This window comes from Vigna unguiculata, chromosome 10, assembly GCF_004118075.2.
Source record: "Vigna unguiculata cultivar IT97K-499-35 chromosome 10, ASM411807v1, whole genome shotgun sequence".
In the NCBI taxonomy this organism is placed as follows: Eukaryota; Viridiplantae; Streptophyta; class Magnoliopsida; order Fabales; family Fabaceae; genus Vigna; species Vigna unguiculata.
Genome location: NC_040288.1, coordinates 38336320 through 38359612, shown reverse-complemented (window position 1 = coordinate 38359612; position 23293 = coordinate 38336320). Strand labels below are relative to the sequence as shown.

Sequence of the window (23293 nt, the reverse complement as noted above, 5' to 3'; positions counted from 1 at the left end):
ATTAATAATTTAATTTAATAGTAATTAAAATACTAACATGTTAACATAATTAATATTGTGAAGGTACAAAAGCTTTTCGTGTAAATTATGGATAAGGAAATGCATGCCTTTTTCTTTTAGCAGTGTAATTAAGTGAGGGGTTCCTTATTACACCCCCACGTTTTTTCTATGCATACCAAATTTTACTTTGATACCCATTATAACCCTACAAATTATATATATATATATATATATATATATATATATATATAATTAATTAATAAGGTAAGCAATAAGGTAAACAACTTATTTTTTATTCACATCGGAAACATCTAAACTAATACATTTTAAGCCAAAACTATGAACGACAAACTTTTACCAAAATGATCACGTCTATGTTTATTTCCTTTTTAACAAAAAACCAAAGAAACATGAATTAAGTTGAGAGCAATGAGACGTGTGATGATGAAGGTGCAATAATGGCAGAGGTGATAGCGTGGGATAGTGGTGAACGAAAGGACTAATATTTCTGTTGTTCAAGACCTAACAGATAAAGTATCCTTCTTCAGTCAAGATTATTGTGTAGTATGAACAAAAACTTGTTTTTGTTACATACAAATATAAAAACATAAACAACGTAACTAAAATTAAAAACTCGCTGTAAGCGTGCAACCTACAACTAAAGGAAAATTGAAATGATGGTATGTTTTTCTTAAAAAAAGACAATACACAATTAATATCCTTTTTTCTTTCTCCGATATATATTTTAGGCTTAATTAAATTTTAAGTTAATGATTTTAAATATTTCTCATTAAGTTTTTGTGAAAATTTTATGTATATTGGGTATTAAAATTTTTTTATAAGTTTTAATCTAATTCTTGTTATTTATTTTTTTCTTTTAATATATATAGTGAAATGATTATTTTCTTCATTATTCATGACTTTTCAGTCACAAATTCTTTAGGTAGTCGACCAAGAGAAAAATTAAATATAAGAATTTGAATTGAAAAATATAATTATTCTAACACTTAATGTACGATAAAAATTTAATAAGAATTGAATTATAAAAATATCCAGATTTTTAGAAACTCAAATAGAAACTACAATTCATCTTACTTAATTTTATCAATGATGTATTATATAATAAGAAAATATTTTGTTAGTGACAAATTTTAGTGATAAAAAATAATTAATCACTTTAATAATTAATTTACTAGAGGTATTAAAATGGATTTCAATCCGTAAACCAATCCGACTCATCACAAGTTCAAGTTGAGTTGAGAAAAATTCAATTTTTATTAAAGTGGATTGAAAATATATGGACACTTTCTTAAAAATAATTCTTCATATATATCGTTAGCGACGACGAGGAAAACATTAATTCTTCCTTTCTTCTATGATACATCATATAAACGACCTACAGTTGAGAGTGTTGAGAGTTTGTGCAAAACCTTTATCTTTGGTTGGTTATAAATATAGGTAATTAGCTAGCCAATCCATTCTCACATTCATTCCCTGTTTTGTTGTAGTATCATGAATTCATCAGAAGAGATGATTCTGATGCTCATACTTTGTTGTCTTGTTTCATCCACTTCCCATGCTTCCCCTCTGCAAAATTTCTGCAAGGCAGACCTCAACGGTCCAAACAGCCCTGCTGGCTATAACTGCCTCCCTTATGATGCAGTAACAGCTGCAGACTTCAAGTACAGTTTTAATGGAGCACCAAGCATTGCAGTCCCATCCAACACTGTACTATTCCCTGCATCTGTTACTGAGGTTCCTATTCTCAATGGTCTTGGCATTTCTGGAGGATGTGTAGAGATCGAGGAAGGTGGAATTGTTCCGGTGCACGATCATGCTGCCACTGAAATACTATTAGTGCAACAAGGTGAAATCACCGTTGGACTCTTTACACCTCGGAAAGCTTATCAAAATACACTCCAACAGGGAGATCTCGTGGTTTTTCCAGAAGGACTGCGCCATTATCTTATCAATTCCGGTACCGGGAAAGCCACTGCTTTCGCCGCTTTTAGTAGCGCTAACCCTCGTTTCCGTTTTCTTCCAATAGAACTCTCTGCCAACGACGTCCCTAGCGCCATCATTGCCCGAACCACCTTCCTTGATGAACCCCAAGTCAGGAAGCTCAAGGCTTTTTTCAATGGCACCGGCTAGGATTAATGCCAACGTATTAATACAGTTTTCTGACGATGAATCGGCTTCTGCAATAAACTTGTTTCTGTGTTATCGTGCTTTTTCGTTCCAATAATCACTGTCAGCATTACACTGTGTTTCACTTTTCGTCTTTTATGTCCGCTCTTAATCTTTCCACTTCTATCATCTTAGGGTTTGTTTGAGTTACAGTTGAAAAGGTTGACTTTGAATCCAATAACATCAAATAAGTGGTCTGATTTTCTATATTCTTCAACTGATTTTTGAATGTTGAAATGATGATCCAAACATACACTTGACTTCAATGTCTTTTGAAAAAACATGTTTTCATTTTAACAATAAAAACAAGAAACTACAACAGAAACATCTACCTTAATTTATTGTCGCGTACTTAAAATAGTAGTTTTAAACCACTTATAAGTATTGAAATGAAATGAGACCTCAAATCTTCACTGATTTTGTACTTTTTTATATGTAACATTTCTTTACAAAAAATTCGTGGATTTAGAACTAAATCAATTTATTTTTTCAAATTGATAGTTTTTGTTGGTGATAATCTCTCTCATTCTTACTCTTAAATCAACTTAATCGATCTTATTTCTTCATATTATTAATATAGAATCAAATCACGACTTGTTTCCTTTCGCGTAAGCCAACAAACATCCTCTATTTAATTTATGTTTACGTTGACCCACTCAAGAAAACTGTGTTCGCATAATGAAGAAATCATGCGTCAAAACACATAATCTGAAAAGGCTCATAATTTGACGGTAAGAAAGAGTACCGCCTGAAACAAAACAGAGAGCCTTATATTACAAATATATTTATCTATGCCTATGTGGTGCGGTTGGAGAGTAAATTTAGTATCAAGAATAATGTAAGCTGGAAGTCAAAGTTTTACGTAAAATAAAATAGATAAAATTAAACATTATATAAAATAAAAAATTTATGAATCCATTATTTTAAAACAAATATAAATTCATCAGTGATATTTATCAAAGTCAATGGTTCATGTGTGAATGACAAGAGAAACATTTGTGTTATGGATAGAAAAAGTTATTATCATGTGTTACTTTTTATTTTCATTACTATCTTTTTAGTTACTTTAAGTTTTATTTCATAAAATTGAAAAAAAAAATATTTGATTTACATATTAATATTTTACAGATAGGTGAAAATATCAGAAAAATTAAGAAAAATATTAACCAAATTTAATTATCAAAATTATCAGTAAGAAGAAATATTTATAAAATTGATTACTCTAGCATACGAGTTTAAGTGTTGCACAAGTTTTTTGAAAAATAATATTTAAACTTTCTACTTTATTACTTATTCATTTTATACACTTATCTATCCTGTAAAATTATTCTTGCTAATATATCTTAAGTTGTCAATCCAGGAAAGTATACTTGCAAAAGCAATTTGACATTTAAGTGAGTGTTTAATTAAGTTCATTCTCAATATAGTATTATTGTTTATTCAGAAGTTAAACATTTTATTCTGCTGGCCTATTTATATTGAACCTAGTTGGGTTTGATATGGTTTATATAATTAGGTGAGGCCAATTGTGATTTTATTTTTATTATATATATATAAAATAATTATGTAGTACTCAAACATTTTTACAAAAATGTATATGTTAATTCTTATAATAATATGTGTAAAAGTCTCAAAAGAGAAGTTGCTTAAAATAAAAACTTCTCACATGAGTCAGTTCAATATATGAGCATGATTATGATTCAACAAGAAACTCGTAATTGTGATTTAAAAAATGGATTTTACCTTTAATCTTAGGTTTTTCATCTCGATAGTAATTTGTTGGTTGGTGTCAACTAGTATTTTTTTTTCATGAGTACGTACCAACCAACATAATAGTGTGTAATAGTGTGTGCATGCATCATTCCATTATTTAAATCATAACTTTGGTAGACTTACCAAATCAAGGAAAAGAGAAATAAAAATGCTGTGAAAATGAGAATGGCAGCAGAAGAGGTGAAGCACGGTACGATGGAGGGAAAATATCATCATTGATTGAGAAAAGTTATCTCACTCTTCTGCATATATATATATATATATATATATATATATATATATATATATATATATATATATATATATATATATATATATATATATATATATATATATATATCTACAACCGTGGAAAGAGTAAAATAAAACAGCTTAGTTTGAATTCACGTCGGAAACATCTAAACTATCATATTTTAAGCTAAAACTATGGACGACAAACTTTTACCAAAATGATCACGTCTATGCTTATTTCCTTTCTAACAAAAATTCAAAGAAACATGAATTAAGTTCAGAGCAATGAGACGTGTGATCATGAAGGTGCAATAATGGCAGAGGTGAATAGCGTGGGATAGTGGTGAACGAAGATAAAGTATTCTTCAGTCAAGATTATTGTTTAGTATGAACAAAAACTTGTGTTGTTACATACAAATATAAAAACATAAACAACGTAATTAAAATTAAAAACTTGCTTTAAGCGTGCTACCTACAACTAAAGGAAAATTGAAATGATGGTATGTCTTTCCTAAAAAAGACAACACTCAATTAATATCCTTTCTTCTTTTTCCGATATATATCTCGGCCTTTGTTCTGGTATACCCAATAAGTCTCACATTACTTAAAAGTCGAGGTCAAACGAAGTTTAAATACTCTTAGCGCAGGACAAAATCGTGATAGAGCTCAAACATTCCAAAGCGAGTAATACCTTAGAAATGCGGTTATTGCATGTCTGCCGAATACACTTGGGTTAGAATCGAAAGAGGCTTAATCAAATTTTAAGTTAACGGTAAATTTAAATATCTTTGATTAAGTTTTTGTTAAAATTTTATACATATTGAACTGGAACTTGGTTACTGCGTAAAAAGTTGGTCGTCCAATATGCCAACAGGGCTTATAAATATCTAGCTCTTCCCACATCACCTTCGCACCAAATCCTGTTATCGAAGTTTCAAGATAAAGATGATTAACATTTTTCTCCTCTTGGCTCTTCTATCATTCACTTCCGATGCGGCTGTCAATGATTTCTGTGTGGCAGAGTTAAAGGGCCCAGATAGCCCTTCAGGCTATCACTGCAAGCCACCGAAATCAGTGACAGTGGATGACTTTGTGTTTTCTGGCTTTGTAGCTGGAAACACCACAAACATTTTCCATGCTGAATTAACCTCTACAGTTGTCACTGATTTTCCAGGTTTGAATGGTCTCGGTGTTTCCGCAGCACGGTTAGACATAGCGAAAGGTGGAGCAGTCCCAATGCACACACACCCTGCTGCCACTGAACTTTTGATAATGGTGGAAGGTCAAATCACTGCTGGTTTTGTGACACCATTTGAAGTTTACAAGAAGACTCTGAAAGCAGGAGATGTTATGGTTTTCCCACAAGGACTACTGCATTTTCAGGTGAATTCTGGAAAAGGAAAAGCCAGTGCTTTTCTGGCTTTCAGTAGCGCAAACCCTGGAGTACAATTACTTGACCTTGTATTGTTTGGTAACAGCTTATCTTCTGAATTGATTGCACAAACTACCTTCCTTGACGTTGCCCAAGTGAAGAAGCTTAAGGCACGTTTCGGTGGCAGAGGCTAGGAATGCTTATGAATGACATCACTGTTGGTGTTTGTTCTATCAATTAAAAGTACTATAAATTTGTGCGTACGAGTGTTTTGTTTTATATTTATGTTTGATCCCAATCTTTATGAGTTGAGGGTTTGACTTTTAGTCGTCAAATTTTATCAACTCTTCCAATATGTTTTAACCTATATGAATACGTTGGATGTATAATATGAAGAATGGAATATGTTCATACATATTTAGTGATTAAAGGATTATTATGAAGTTTTATGTTGAGAATTTGTAAAAATTTGACTTAAATAATAAATACTGTTCAAGTATTGGATAAAACTTGTTATTAATTTTCTCAAATAGATCTATTTAAATATATTATTATTATTATTAAAAATATGAAAGATAATTATAGGGGCAAAATGAAAAATTTGGAGGTGCAGAAAAAAAAAATGGGATGCAGGAAGAAGCACACCCCTATCTATTATATGCAGCCCAAAATATTGACAGTTATGGGCTTATATGAATTTGTCTGGGTCCAAAAAATAAGTATGTAATTATCACTTTTAATAAAAATCAATTTTTATACGACGTTAAATAAGATTACTGGTATGGTCTAAACATAGTAAATGTCACATATATTTAGATATAGCTTAAAAATTATCTTAAACAACATTTATATAAATACTACTTGTAAAAAATGTAGGCTAATAAAAAAATATGGTCTAAAATACAATAAAAATTAAAGCTTTTAGATTAGAACTATTTTCTCCTCTCTTTTTTTTTGACTAAAAATGAAAAATTTAGTTCCAAAAACGTAAAAATTTGAATTTGTTCTCTCCCTTTGATTTTAGACTGAAAACGCCAAGAGCTCACAGTTTTAAGTGTGAAGTTTTGAAAAATATTAGAATTGTTGCCTTTTATAAGGATTTTAAACAACAATTTTAAAATTGTTGTCATACTGAACATCGTATCGTATTACCTACAGCTATGCTTACCTAAACTACACTTAAAAAATTGTTATCTAAACTTTATTCTATGATTTTTGTGATTTAACTTACAATTTTGTATTGTTACCTAAAACGATTTTTTTGTAGCGGTATTTCTTTAATATCGTTGTATTTTAAATGCATTCACCGAACAATCTTTAATAACATAATAATATATATTATAATTTTAAATTAAAAAATCAAATCAATATACTAAATACTAAGTATATATTAAGTACTTAAACGTTACTTTTTTTTGTGTCAATAAATTTGTTTTCTTTTTTCATCAGCAGGTGCCAACAACTAGTATACAATAGTGCGTGCATGCATCATTCTCCATTATTTATTATTTATATTGAATCATAACTTAGGTAGACTTACCAAAAATAAGGCAAAGAGAAATAAAAACCATGTGATGGGCCACTGCAACGGGAATGGAAGCAGAACACGTGAAGCACGGTATGATCGAGGGAAAATCTCAATCATTTGCTTCAGAAAGTGATCTCAATCTTCTTCTGCATACATCTACAACAGTTGAAAGAGGAAGATAATAAGCATCGTATTTTGGATTTCCATCGGAAACATCTACACTATTATTTTAAGCCAAAACTATGGAAATCATCACGTCTAAGTTTATTTCTTTTTTTAACAAAAATCCAAAGAAACAGAAAATAAGTTCAGAGTAATGAGATGCAGAGCCAGGTTGTGTGTGTGATCATGAAGGTGCAATAATGAGAAGAGTGATGCGGTAGCAGCGTCGCATAGTGGTGGATGAAATGAAACCACTAATATTTCTTATCCTTAAATTCATATTCTCCATTATACTGATCCTCTGATATGTCTGTTATATTACATTATCCTAAATAATTTGCATGTCGTACACCACGTCGATGTTCCACGTGCTAATCACATATCTCGACAGAAACATATATATATTTACTATGTTGGGAATATATATATATATATATATATATATATATATATATATATATATATTATTATAAAATTGAACTCGTTCTTGGTTGCTGCATGTAAAGTTTGGTCGTCCATTATACGAAAAGGGCTATAAATATAGCAAACCTTTCCCACCTTCACACCAATTCATTGATGAAAGTTGAAAGATGAAGAAGATAACTGAGATTGTATTCCTCTTCACTATTCTCTCATGCACTTCCTATGCTGCTGTCAATGATTTCTGTGTAGCAGACCTAAAGGGCCCTGATAGCCCTTCAGGCTATCAGTGCAAGCCACCTAACACAGTGACGGTGGATGACTTTGTGTTCTCTGGCTTGATAGCCGGAAATACCACAAACACCTTCAATGCTGCATTAACCTCTGCATTCGTCACTGATTTTCCAGGTCTCAATGGTCTTGGTGTTTCCGCAGCACGGTTAGACATAGCAAAAGGTGGATCAATCCCAATGCACACACACCCTGCTGCCACTGAACTTTTGATAGTGGTGGAAGGTCAAATCACCGCTGGTTTTATGACACCATCTGCAGTTTATTCGAAGACTCTGAAAGCAGGAGATGTTATGGTTTTCCCACAAGGACAACTTCATTTTCAAGTGAATTCTGGAAAGGGAAAAGCCACTGCGTTTCTGGCTTTCAGTAGCGCAAACCCTGGAGCACAACTTCTTGATCTCTTGTTGTTTGGTAACAGTTTACCTTCTGAGTTGATTGCAGAAACTACCTTCCTCGACGTTGCCCAAGTGAAGAAGCTTAAGGCTCGTTTTGGTGGCAGAGGCTAGCAATACTTATGAATCAACTCACCTCTGGTGTTTGTTACCGATTAATCGTTCAAGTACAATAAATTTGTGTGTATGTGTTTTGTTTTTATATTTATATTGGATCCAAAACTTTATGATTTTAGGGCTTGACTTTTAATCGTGTATAATCAGTGCAGAGGGTCGTAAAATTACGTATATTTTTATTTCAATTCCTAACTCCTTACAATTTTACCAACTTTTGCATGTCAACATAAATGCTCGCTGCAGTTCAATTTAAAAAAAAAATTTCCGAGACGAACATATGAATAGTTTAGAGGTATAATAAGAAAAGTGAAATATTATTATTATTATTATTATTAGAATTATGAAAGAAATTATAATTGCAAATTAAAACATTCTACATTTTCAATTTTATTCAACGGGGTACATTCTACCATAATACATTTTTTTATAGAATAATGATATTTTGATTACTAAATTTTGACAACTTTCTTTTACAACATGAGGTGTCATTTCTTAAGTGGTTTTAGAATATTAAGAATGAGAAAATGGAAAAATAGAAAACCAATTAAAAAATGACACCTAAGATTATAAGAGAAAGTTGTCAAAATTTAGTAGTCAAAAAATCATTTTCCTTTTTTTATCTAATCCTTCATTGTTTTTGTTTTCTATTCTCCATCATTAAACAATTGCAAGTATGCAAAATCACGAATCGGATTCTTAATCATTTATCTGTCTGAATGACTTTGTTTATATTAAACGAAAAAAAATTATAGCTATCTCTCTCACACAACATTCCATATAGGAATATTTAATATGTTGATTGTCTCTACGATTACAATCATATCATGTGTTGCGGTACAAGGTATATCAATTTCTTTACGGTCATTTTTGTAGATCCAAATTTTCCCTCCATCGATCAATCATTTTGTTCGGACGTTTGTATATTGTTGTTTGATGAATAATACCTTTTGAGGAGAAAAATTATCCATAGAGAATTTTATACCATTATCAGGTTGAATAATCTTCACAAAAACTATATTTAAACATTTATTTCAAATGTAATTTGAAACATAGATTTGTTTAGTATTTTCTATAAGATAAAAAAAAGTACATTTAATATTTTTTATTTATTTTAATTGGAAATCTACGGTGTTATATTCACTACAAGAATGCACTGATTTAGCTTCCAAATCATGGTGTCGGATTGGTGTGTGACACAAATTACGTCGGTCAGGCCCACGCAAAACCGACGATAACAAAAAATTATTTAGAAATAAAAATTCTCTATTTTGTGAAAATGTAAAAAATTATAAAGTTAAGCTTTTCGTCAGTTCGGCCAACGCATACATACCAAATAGCTGACGTCGGAGGGCCACGCATAACAATTTAAATTGTTTGCGTAGGCTAGCCCACACATAAATTAAATTGCTGAGATAAAAAAAATTAAATTTTAGGTTAAAGTATTGGGAAACCATCAAAATTCACTTTTCCACCTTTAGCTTTTCACACCCTTCGTCTTTCCTCAAGTGAGTTCCACTTTTCGCTCCTTGGCAAGGGATTTCTTCCACGAGTGGGTGAAACTCAATAAGGCTAGTGGGCGAGCGAAACTACAACACCACCTGCTGCAATGACGCTCCAACTTCTTCGACAATGCCACCTACTGCGGCGAGGCGTGGTTCTGCAACGTCGCGAGCTGCTCCGGCGAGATGACTGTGGTGACGAGCGTAAAGGCTTGAGTGAGAGAAGGCACAACAGCAAGCTTCCTTCACCCTGTAGCTTCTCGTCAGCAACACAATGCAAAAACTCTCTTCTCTGCAATGAAGAGTTTTTTCATAGGCGCGATTTAGGGGTTTTCGTTCGCACCCAATTGGAAGCATGTGCGTTGTAATGGGTTCTGTTGGAGCTTCTCTGTACAACTAGGGTTCGCGTTCTCGTTAAAATCCACATTCGCTCTTAGCGGTCACGATAGTTATTGAAGTCGTTGTTGTAGTGTATCCCTGTAATCGTTTGGAGTTCGTGGCTTTAAGCCCCATTGTTGGCGTCGTAGAGGTATTTTAACTTTTCCCTTCTTTCTTTGTTTTCTCGATTGGATTTCGTTTAGGAATTAATTGAGGTTTGATTGGATATTATTGTAAACTGTGAAGACAAAATTGGAGCGTACATTTGAGTAGTTCTTATTTGAAAATTATATATGTGCATTTTGAGTTGTTCTTTTGTTTGAGATTTAAACGAGATTGATGTTTTGATGTTATGATGGAGTGTAGGTATTGTGGTATTGTTTTCTACTATTCTATTTTAGGATTGCAATTTCACCTCATATTGGTTTTTAGGTACTTTTTTAAGATGTAGAACTGGAAATGATTAGGCGTTGACATTGATAGTTTCTGAAACAACCTTGGAGAGGCATACAGAGAAAAGGACGTTGGTGGTTATAAGAAAAAGACTAGGTTGTTGTACGAAGGAAACCAAGATCAACATTGATTTTGATGTGCCAAAGAGTAAGTGTTTTCCTTATCTATCTGCAATCTTCTGCTTCTTTTCACTCTCACAAGAACTTGGTTATTTGTTTGTTTTAATCAAACACCACCAACCACTCATCAGCCACTCACTTTGATTTTTGAACATCACCACTTGGGTCTGCAGTTGCATCACTCTCTCAACATTGATTTTATATCATATAAGTAATTTTCTCTTCTTTTGTTTTGTTGCTTGTATGGAACTGAGGGGTAATGAATCTGTTTTGTTTGGCTTTTTGTTGCTGAAATTAGTTCTTTAGACTTAGTGTTGCAGCATTTCTTTATCACCCCTGCATTGCATGTGTGCTTCGTTTGATGCCATCTTCATCTTAGCTTAGATATGGCGTTTTATTGCTTGTTCCACTGTGTTTTGTTGTTCATTGACCTACTCTTCAGTGCATTTTTGTTGTTGCGTGAGATGGTTCATCACCATCGCCCAGCTGGGTCATAACTTGTTTTGCAGGTATTTGCGTGGGCTTGGCCCACGTAAGGCTGACGCCAACGATTAAAGCACAAATTGTTTGCGTCGGCTAAACTCACGCAAAGCCTTGCTTCAGCCATTAATTTTCAATCATTCGTGGGCTTAGCCCACGCAAAAGTCAGAAAATATTTCAGGTGTGCGTGGGCTTGACCCACGCATACAAAATTATTATTATATTTTTTATGAGTTTTCGTGGATTAAGCCGACGATAAATAAGCAGCAAATGTGCGTCCCTATTTAGCCGACGCAAATGAGCTTTGCATCCAGGAAATGGGCGTGATCCATGTTGTCGTCGCTTGACCGATGCCTTCGTCCTTTTTTCGTCGATTTTACACTACTGGCGTCCATTTTTGGCCGACAAAAATAACATACATTCTTGTAGTGATTTTTATTATGATTTTTATTAATTTAATAATAAAAAAATATAATATTTGTATTAATACTTTTTTTTGTAAAATAATATAATACTTAAAAATAATTACAGAAAAATTATATAAATATATGTTTTATTATTTATTTATTATTTATTTCATAACCATATATACAAAAATTAATTAATATTTTAAAGTATTAAACTTTAGATTATTAAAAAATAATTAAAATAGATAAATATTACAAATGTTAATAATTTCAATAGACTAATATCATCATATTATTTTTTTATATTTGGTTTTGGTAAATAATATTATTTAATTATAATATTATTATCATTAATTTTTAGCCGCTAAAAGAATCACAATTAAATTTTAAAATATTTATATTTAATTAAAATATTTGCATTTTATAAAATAAAGTAAGATCCTTAAAAAATATTTTTTTGTTTCTAGTTAAAAAAAATTCTTATGAAATTTTTTATAATATTATTTTCATAAATAAATATTTATTAATAAATAGGATAGAGAATATTACAATTACAAAAATTGTATTATAGAAAAAATGATATTAATCCCTCATTAGATAACTAAATGCAGATCAATATAAGATAAACACTACTATAAATTCTCATATTACTTTAGAACTTTTTTGCAAATTTGTTAAAAAAATTTCTAAGAAAATACTTTTTCCTACAATTTTTTCTAAGAATTTTAATTGGTAGGTAATTCTTTTGTGGGTAATCATTTCCTACAAAATTATAAAATTTGTAAATATTTTCTACAAAATTTGTTGCAAAAAGTGTTTTATACAAAATATTTTACAAAAAAATTGGTAGCAATTTCTTGCAAAAGAAATTTCACAACAAAATTTGTTAATATTTTCTACGAGAAAAGATTTTCAAAACAAAATTAACAAGAAATATGAATTCTTTTAATAGTGAAATTGAATAATCCTTGTTCTATGAATAGTTGCATGTTATTAATATATTATAATATATTCATTTATAATAAAATTGTGAAAAAGAAATCAGCTAAGTAGTTGGCAGCATTAATTACTTTGGGAGATAAAATTATCATTAAGTGTTACATGTGATCATGTGAATATTAACCAAAATTCAAACTTAATTAGCTACGAAATAAAAACCCATTAACTAGTATCATTTAATTTAAAGTTAAAATTTTCAGAGGTGTTAATTGGGTCTTATTTAAAACGTGGTATGATTTGATTATTTTTGTTAGTACAATACGAGCGACGACGATAATTGATATATCATGTGCTAGTTCGTGATTTTTTTTTAAATTAAAAAAATGTCATGTGCCAAATTAGGATTTTGTCACGTAGTAGAGACAGTGTGACCTGACAGTGATATATCTGTACTTGTTATTTTGTCTCAATTTAATATCAATTTTTCAAAAAAATGAAGCAATTTCATGCTAAGTCAAATTGAAACCAAATTTAACAAGATTTAAGTTTATTTAAATTTATATTTTATATTGAAAATTATTTAAATTTTGTTCCAAATATTTATATATCAATATTTTCTAGACAAATGTTAGAGTTGTTTATATAATTAATTTTCTTTTACAAAAAATCGTTAATATTTATTTACGACTTTTCTTTTTTATCTTTATATTTAATAGTTATATTTTCTTTGTCATCTTCATATTTAATAATTGTTTTCACATAAAAATAATAATATTATGAAAATTTTCCTCACTTACAATAGAAGCACATTTAATAATTTTTATTTATTTTAATTGAAAATCTAGGGTGGTATTATTTTTATTATGATTTTAATAATTAACAAATATAATATTTGTGTTAATACTTTTTTGTAAAATATTATTATAGTTGTCAAATAATTATATAAATATATGTTTTATTATTTAATGCATAATCATGTATACAAAAAGTAATTTATTTTTAAAGTATTAAACTTTATATTATTAAAAAAATTAAAGTATAGATAAATATTACAAATGTTAATAATTTCAATAGACTGATATCATTATATTAAATTTTTATATTTGGTTATGGTAAATAACATTATTTAATTATAATATTATTATCATTAAGTTTTAGCTGTTAAAAGAATCACAATTAAATTTTAAAATAATTATATTTAATTAAAATGTATGCATTTTATAACATAGTATAAGATCTTTTAAAAATAATTTTTTGTTTCAAGTGTAATTTGTTTTTTATGAAATATTTTATAACATTATTTTCATAAATAAATATTTATTAATAAATAGGATAGAGAATATTACAATTATAAAAATTGTACTATAGAAAAAAAAATGATAATAATCCCTTATTATATAACTAAATGCAGATCAATGTAAGATAAAATAGAATATCCTTTGTTCTATAAATAGTCGGTGTTATTAATATATTGTAATATATTTATTTATATTAAAATTGTGAAAAAAAAATCTGGTAAGTAGTTGGCGGCATTTAATTACAATTTCCTTTTCATAAGGTAATCTGTTTTTAAGACATCATCAAGTGTTACATGTGATCATGTGAATATTAACAAAATTTCAAACTTAATTAGCCACGAAATAAAAGCCCCTTAACTAGTAGCACTTAATTTAATTAGTACTTTTTTTTTTCTACAAGAACTCAATACAAATAAAATTAACGAATCGGGGACGAGAAGAGTTACGAAAATTTTTTATTATTTTTATTCTTGTCTTTTAAAAAAAAATCATACTCATCTTATCTTTATACTTAGCTGGAATAAAAATTTTTTCATTCTTATTTTTACCGGACTACAGATATACATGTATCCAATTCATTTTATTTTTACAATTTGAATATCAATAAATTATTATAAAAAATAACAAAAAAATATGATATTTTCAAATTTTCCACATGAAAAGAATATATTTAATGTCAAATATTTAAAAAAAATCCTAAAATTTTAAATTAGTATTAAATAAAAATTAAATAAAAAGTGAAATAATTATATAAAATAATATGTAATTATACATAAATAACATTTCATATAAAGACTGAATTTTATAGATATAGAACATGTAAAAACAATTAGAAAAGAGGATGAAAGTGTATAACCAAAAAAAATTATAAAATTATAAAAATAAAAGAATTATATATATATATATATATATATATATATATATATATATATATATATATATATATATATATATATAGTTTGTTTGTTAACATCTTGTTTTTTAATTATCTAATAAACTACGAGTTTTAGCAAAAATTTCTCCTTCAAAACATAAGCAAATTTACAGAATATTCATAGGAAAGATTCTATTATTCATCCTAATAAAAACATCAAAAAATTTGGAGAGTGTGTAGCTGAAGAATAATTCTCTCCCCATCAACAATATCTATTGCTTTCGTACACAAAAATATAAACAACAATCATTTTGCTATCTGAATAAATATGTTATTTTTATAGAACAAAAATACAAATATATCAATATAATTTAGGCTTAAATACCTTTTTGGTCCTCATTTTCGTAGTGTTTGTTCAATTTGACAGAATGTTTAAAATGGTCCTCATTTGTGTACTGAATGTTTACAATGGTCCTCATTTTCGCAATTCTTGATTGATTTTGTCATTTTCTGTGACGTTGTTTAAATCATTAACGCAGCATTGTACAGGTGGCACGTAACATACCCTAATACAAATTGTATCACCTCTACAATGTTCCGTTAATGATTTAAACAACGTCACAGGAAATGATCAAATAAAACAAGAATTGCGAAAATGAGGACCATATTAAACATTCAGATGATCATTTTAAACGTTTTACCAAAATGAGGACCATCCGCAACGAACACTACGAAAATGAGTACTAAAGCCTATAATTTATTTGTAAGAAAAAGTAAAAAAAAAATAATTAATATTTGATTAAAAAATGAAAATAAAAGTTAGTTTGGACATAATCATTTTAAATGGACACGTGAAAGCATGTATTGAATAGAGAGTTTGTGCAAGGAAAATGATCGATTAACAATGTTTTTTTATATAAAAATTGGCAAACTATTAAATAAAGTAAAAAATTACTTTTTTTATAAAAAGTTTGTCAACTTGAAAATAAAATTTTGTCAAAACCTCATTTTCTTTTGTGAAAAAGGTGTAGGTTTGGTTGGTTATAAATAGAGGTAAGTATATTAGTCCCTCCATTGTGGTATCAGAAGAGAAAGAGAAAGAGAAAAAGAAAAAGATGATGAAGAAGATTGTGATGATGGTGTTAGTGTGTGGTGTTGTTGCATGGAGTTGCCATCAGTGGCGGACCGAGGAAGGGACAGGGGGGAGCCGTGGCCCCCCCAACGTTTTTGATTTTTTTTTATTTATATTATATGAATTTTTTTTTGTTTTTAATTTTTTAAATTATGTATAAAAAATTTAATGTTTTGGAATTTTTAAATAATAAAAATATATATTAGGAATTGATAAATATTAAAATAGATATCTTTTTATTTATTTTATAAAATATAACATTTAATGTTAATAAATAATAAAACATAAAATTAAATTTAATAAAAAATAAATAAATTTATTAAGATATTTTTTATTTTGTCTCTCACTGTTTTTTGAGTTTCTCACATATTGTATCCACTTTAGACTTTTATTTGTTTTGTTTTCTTTTATTTATGAAGAAAAAAAGAAAGTTGAACACAAATTCATTATTTTGTGCTCTCATTTTTGTATGCTTTCTTCTATTATTGAAGAGAAAAGTAATTCTTTTTTTCTCAATTGATAGTGAAATATTAGTTTAATAATTAATATTATTTTTTATCTCACGAGCATTTGGTATATTCATTTTTATAAATATCAAGAAAAAGCAATGCACTAAGTGTTTTTTAATAACTAGTTTTTAATTGTGACTTGATTATCATATATTTTTCTTTTATTAATTACATATCACAATTTTTATTTAGATTATGATAAATTATCTTTTAGTATTTTTTTTAAAACATAAGTATATTGATGAAGAAATAAAAGAATAAATTAATTATTTAAAAGTGATAAAATGGAAGCTACTGTGAGGAAGAAAATAGAAAAAATCAATCTTTGACAAAAATAGGAAGTCAATTACATCTATTTCATTGATTTTTTAATCTGTCTCGTCTTATTTTAACTCTTCTTATTTCTACAACTATATCAAAAAGATAATTTTCTACAATGAAAATTATCAAAATAAGACTGCAAAATAATGCGGAAGATGAATTTTTTTTGCTGACGATATGATTATTTACATTAAAAACAAAATATAACTAAAAATTTTAGTATTGATTCAATTATTATTAAGTTAAATAATCTTACGGATCCATAATTAAATATATAAATTAAATATATAAATTTTAAGTATATTTTGGCACCCCCATAAATATCGAGCAAGTTCCGCCACTGGTTGCCATGGTGATAGTCTGCAAAACTTCTGCAAGGCAGACCTGAAGGGACCAGACGGCCCTGCTGGGTATCACTGCGTGCCCGCTGAAACAGTAACAGATGAAGACTTTAAGTACAGTTTTAATGGAAAACCAGGCATTCAAGTCCCAAACAACGCTGTACTATTCCCTGCATCTGTTATGGAGGCTCCTATGTTCAATGGTATGGGAATTTCTGCAGGACGTGTATTGCTCCGGCGAGGTGGATCTCTTCCGGTGCACAGTCATGGTGCGAGTGAAATACTGTATGTGACACAAGGTGCAATGAATGTTACAATCTTGGCAACTCGGAGAGCTTATGTGAATTACCTCAAAGAAGGAGAGTTTATGATTATTCCAAAATGCCGGCTGCATTTTCTTGACAATGTTGGTAGGGGGGAAGCCATTGGTTTTGCCGCTTATAGTAGCGCAAACCCTCGTTTCCATTTTCAACATCTTGAAATGTATGCCAGCAACGTCCCAAGCCCCACCCTTTCCCGAGTTACCTTCCTTGATGTAGACCAAATCAGGAGGAACAAGGCTCGTTTCAACGGCACCGGCTAGGATTGCGATTGCCAACGTATTAGTGACAATGAATCGTCTTCTGCAATAAACTTCTTTCACTCTTCTTCGTCTTTTCCTTCCAATAATCATTGTCACCATTTCAATAAACTTCTTTCTGTTTTTCACTACTCTTCGTCTTTTATTATGTCCATCTTAAATTTACACTCTTTTCACGCCGTTTTTTATTATTACAAAAATTAAAATAAATGTCAAATATATATAAACCATATCAAACTATTATTTTGCCTTTTAACGATATATAATATTATATTCATGAATAAATAAAATAGTAATGTATGTAATCGTTGAAAAGGCAAAATTTTCGGATCAATAATTTTGTGACTTTATTTTAAGAAAAAATTACGTAAAGTCGTGTGATAATTATTTTTAATTCATTCACATGTGATTGTTGTCGATTGGCCATTGTGTAAGATACGACCAAGGGTGAAGAATACACCCTTAACTTGATTTAACTGATCTGGTAATAAATAAGGAAAATCTTTCAACTCACTCATATGAATAACATAGAATAACAAGTTCCTCCTAACATAAAGTAACATATCTCTTATATATCATATCTCTCATATTTTCATAATTCCTATGAATTTTTACACTCATAATATTTGATATTGTAATTATATGACCCATAATTAGGGATGTCAATGGGACGGGTAGGTTATGGGTAGTAGCTCTTCCGTACCTTACCAGCTAGATAAATATCTGTCATGTACCCGTATCCATATTTGTCGGGAATCCATTATACAGGTACCCGCATAATTTTTAAATATCCACGTATATCCACGGGTACCCGCGGGTATTTACAAAATAATAAAAATAAATATTTAACAACATATTTTAATCATAAATTCAAATAAAATAAAATACATAACATTTATAAATCTCAAACAAAGTCCAAATAACTCTTTTAAATAGTGTTGGATGATAGTTTACAAAAAAACGATTTTTAAAAAAATTAATTGATAAAAAATAACTCATTCAAAATAAATATGTTAATATTTAATCATGTTTTTATATATATTTTTAATTTAAATTAGAGTATAACGGATATATGTATCCACTAATAATGTGTTGGGTATTGGGCTCCCTTCCTATGTGGAGAAAAGGCCCAAAATTTGAGAAGCCCATGTCTCACTTAAACCTAGTGGAGAGGAGGCTATAAAATAAAGAGAGAGGCAGAACAATAGAGTCAGAATACACTGAAAGCCCTAACACATAGAGGAAGAGGTAGAGGAAAAATTCTGTTCACGTTTTTCATAGAGCTGTCGCAGTAAATTCGGCGCTGCGGATTCGTTCACCGTTGGATCGGGCTGAAATTTTTACAGCAGGTTTGGAACTCATTGATCTTCATTCTGACCGGTCGGATCTTTGATACGAGGTCTGAGTTGGGAGATATTAATTTCGCACTGCAGCAGTGATTTGTAGAGGTTTTCCTCTCTTGTTCTTCTCTATTTGAAAGCTTTGTTGCTTTGTTATTTGGTTGGGTGTTGGCACTAATTTGTGCTATTGATTGAGACTCTTTTGTACTCTTGTTGATCACAGTGGAGCTATTTCTTTGGTCTGGACGACTCGTGGTTTTTACCCTTGATTTGAGGGGTTTTCCACGTTAAAAATCTTGGTGCCTTTATTTGTGCTTTTGGTGATTTATTATTGCTGCTCTTTGATTATTGCTCCTCATAGATTCTTGCAAGTTAGGGGAAATTATATCCGCTGCATTCTCTGGTATATTGTTTGTTGTTGTTTTCCCCATCAGAGTGGCATCAGAGCTCTTGGTTGGGCTATATTTACTTGCTTGAATGATGGAGGCAAATGCAAAGATGGTTGCTTTGAATGGTACAAATTATCATTTGTGGAAGGGCAAGATGAAAGATTTATTATTTGTTAAGAAATTGCATCTTCCGGTCTTTACTACACAGAAGCCAGATTCTATGTCTGAAGAAGAATGGGACTTTGAGCACCAACAGGTATGTGGTTTTATTCGGCAATATGTTGAAGATAATGTTTATAATCATATTGCTAATGAGACACATGCCAGAGCTTTGTGGGAGAAGATTGAGTCTTTGTATGCCTCTAAGTCGGGCAATAATAAATTGTATTTGTTAAATTGCTTGATGAATTTGAGGTACAGGGAGAATTCTTCTATTTCTGATCACTTAAATGAGTTTCAAGGGCTCCTAGATCAATTGTCAGGAATGGGCATAAAGTTTGATGACGAAGTTATGGGATTATGGTTGCTTAATACTCTACCAGAGTCTTGGGAGGTATTTCGGGTTTCAATTACAAACTCTGCCTCGAATGGTGTTGTTTCTTTTCAGATGGCAAAGAGCGGTGCTCTTAATGAAGAGATGAGAAGGAAGGCACATGGTTCTTCATCTCAGTCTGAGATGCTTGTTACAGAAGCTAGGGGGAGAAGTCATAAAAAGGAACATAAAGGTGGTAGAGAGAAGAGTAGGAGCAAGTCCAAGTCAAGATACAAGAATTTAGAGTGCCATTTTTGTCATAAAACTGGGCACATTCAGAAATACTGTTTTAAGTGGAAAAAGGAGAACAAAGACAAGAAGGGCAAACAGAGAGAGAATGATCATGATGATGATCGTGTCACTACTGCTACAGATGGTGATCTTGTTCTTCTTCGTGACTTTGAGTCCGTTAATCTTGTATCTGATGAGAGCATGTGGATTATTGATAGTGGTGCTACACTGCATGTTACACCTAGGAAGGATTTCTTCACATCTTACACTTCTGGTGATTTTGGAGTGTTGAAGATGGGTAATGATGGTGAGTCTAAAGTGATTGGTGTTGGTGATGTTTGCCTGCAAACCAACATGGGAGTGCAGTTGTTGCTTAAAGGAGTCAAACATGCTCCGGATGTCCGTTTTAATTTAATCTCTGTGCAGTTGCTTGATGATTGTGGTTATGACAATCACTTTGGTTCTAGTAAATGGAAGCTCACTAAAGGTAACTTGGTTATGGCCAGAGGGGAGAAACAATCTAAATTGTACTGGACTAAAGCTTTGGTTGCTAAAGACAGTGTGAATGCTATGTATATGGAGGCATCTTTGTGGCACCGGAGGCTTGGTCATATAAGTGAGAAAGGGCTTAACTGCTTAGCTAAAAAGGATGTGCTTATGGAATTGAGAAATGCAGAATTGGAGAAATGTTCTCATTGCATGGCTGGTAAACAAACCAGAGTATCTTTTAAGAAGCATCCACCCTCAAGGAAGTCAGAATTGCTTGAATTGGTGCATTCTGACGTTTGTGGCCCATTAAAGGTAAAGTCATTTAGTGGTGCACTTTACTTTGTTACTTTTATTGATGATTGTTCCAGGAAGCTATGGGTCTATGCTCTTCAGCGGAAAGGTCAAGTACTTGAAAAGTTCAAGAAATTTCATGCTATGGTTGAGAGGCAATCAGGCAAGAAGCTGAAATGCATCCGTAGTGATAATGGTGGTGAGTACCGTGGACCTTTTGATGTTTATTGCAGGCAGCATGGTATTAGACACGAGAAGACTCCTCCTAAAACTCCTCAGTTGAATGGTCTAGCGGAGAGGATGAACAGGACCTTGGTTGAAAGGGTTACATGTATGCTTTCGGAAGCAAAGTTGCCTAAGCACTTTTGGGGAGAGGCATTGCTTGCAGCTGTGCATGTCATTAATCTCAGTCCCGCAGTTGCTTTGAATACTGAGGTGCCAGACAAAATTTGGTTTGGTAAGAATGTTAGCTATGATCATTTGCGTGTCTTTGGTTGCAGGGCATTTGTTCATGTTCCTAAGGATGAAAGATCCAAGTTAGATAAAAAGACAAGGCAATGTATCTTTATTGGCTATGGTGAGGATGAATTTGGCTACAGGTTTTATGATCCTGTTGAGAAGAAGCTTGTTAGAAGCCGTGATGTACAATTCATGGAAGACCAGACCATTGAAGACATTGATAAGGTGGAGAAGACCACACCCGAGAAAGACAGTAATCTCACTGATGGAAATCCGATGAGGTTGTCCGCTCACAATTTGGAGAATGTTGAAACGGAAGCTCAAGACAATGAGCAACATGGTGATGTTGATGATCAACAGTTTGGAAGTGGAGTAGAGGTTCCAATTGGTGATGCTCAAGAGGAACATGATGATGATGACGATCTTGGTGATATACCTGAATCACCTCAACTCCAACTCAGGAGGTCTAATAGACAGAAACAACCTTCTACAAGGTATTCTTGTGATGAATACATAACCTTGACTGACGGTGGAAAACCTGAGTGTTTTGAAGAGACAAAGTTCATTGCTATTACTGAAGCATGCAAGGAGTTATTATGGTTGAAGAAATTCTTGCAGGAGCTTGGTTTTAGGCAAGATAACTATTCATTGTTCGTTGATAGCCAAAGTGCTATCCATCTTGGTAAGAATCCAACTTTTCATTCTAGATCCAAACATATTGATGTGAGGTATCATTGGATACGTGATGCTTTGGATGCTAAGTTGTTGGAGTTGAAAAAGGTTCATACAGATGATAATGGTGCTGATATGATGACTAAAGCATTGCCAAGAGGAAAGTTTGAAGTTTGTTGTGAGATCGCTGGTTTGGCGGTTATCTCCACATAGTTGTGAGGGGGAGATTTGTTGGGTATTGGGCTCCCTTCCTATGTGGAGAAAAGGCCCAAAATTTGAGAAGCCCATGTCTCACTTAAACCTAGTGGAGAGGAGGCTATAAAATAAAGAGAGAGGCAGAACAATAGAGTCAGAATACACTGAAAGCCCTAACACATAGAGGAAGAGGTAGAGGGAAAATTCTGTTCACGTTTTTCATAGAGCTGTCGCAGTAAATTCGGCGCTGCGGATTCGTTCACCGTTGGATCGGGCTGAATTTTTACAGCAGGTTCGGAACTCATTGATCTTCATTCTGACCGGTCGGATCTTTGATACGAGGTCTGAGTTGGGAGATATTAATTTCGCACTGCAGCAGTGATTTGTAGAGGTTTTCCTCTCTTGTTCTTCTCTATTTGAAAGCTTTGTTGCTTTGTTATTTGGTTGGGTGTTGGCACTAATTTGTGCTATTGATTGAGACTCTTTTGTACTCTTGTTGATCATAGTGGAGCTATTTCTTTGGTCTGGACGACTCGTGGTTTTTACCCTTGATTTGAGGGGTTTTCCACGTTAAAAATCTTGGTGCCTTTATTTGTGCTTTTGGTGATTTATTATTGCTGCTCTTTGATTATTGCTCCTCATAGATTCTTGCAAGTTAGGGGAAATTATATCCGCTGCATTCTCTGGTATATTGTTTGTTGTTGTTTTCCCCATCATAATGTCTGTAAATATGTTTTTGTTATTTACATATCAATTAATTATTTTTTCATGAAAAAATTCACAGCAAAAATAAACTAATTTACCAAATATTTTATATCAAACAAATGTATTCTTATTTTTTTAATATAAAATATTTAAAAATAAATTATAAATGTATATATTTCAAATT

At 31.1% G+C, this 23293-nt stretch overlaps 4 protein-coding genes across 4 annotated transcripts; all 4 read left to right on the top strand.

Moving 5' to 3' along the window:
- Positions 1-1512: 1512 nt before the first annotated feature.
- Positions 1513-2151, top strand: LOC114165647 (germin-like protein subfamily 3 member 3). The gene has a single exon (XM_028050220.1). It carries the CDS (start codon positions 1513-1515, stop codon positions 2149-2151), a length of 639 nt encoding a protein of 212 aa, XP_027906021.1.
- Positions 2152-5085: 2934 nt separating this feature from the next.
- On the top strand, positions 5086-6031 carry LOC114167467 (auxin-binding protein ABP19a-like). Its single transcript, XM_028052560.1, has one exon. The coding sequence runs from the start codon at positions 5137-5139 to the stop codon at positions 5755-5757; it is 621 nt and encodes a 206-aa protein (XP_027908361.1). The 5' UTR covers positions 5086-5136; the 3' UTR covers positions 5758-6031.
- A 1773-nt stretch (positions 6032-7804) lies between these two features.
- Positions 7805-8594, top strand: LOC114166635 (auxin-binding protein ABP19a-like). Its single transcript, XM_028051388.1, has one exon. The coding sequence runs from the start codon at positions 7844-7846 to the stop codon at positions 8471-8473; it is 630 nt and encodes a 209-aa protein (XP_027907189.1). The 5' UTR covers positions 7805-7843; the 3' UTR covers positions 8474-8594.
- A 1488-nt stretch (positions 8595-10082) lies between these two features.
- Positions 10083-17809, top strand: LOC114165646 (germin-like protein 8-13). The gene is made up of 3 exons (XM_028050219.1): positions 10083-10332; positions 10446-10504; positions 17264-17809. Exons 1-3 carry the CDS (start codon positions 10083-10085, stop codon positions 17807-17809), a joined length of 855 nt encoding a protein of 284 aa, XP_027906020.1.
- The last annotated feature ends 5484 nt before the right edge of the window (positions 17810-23293 follow it).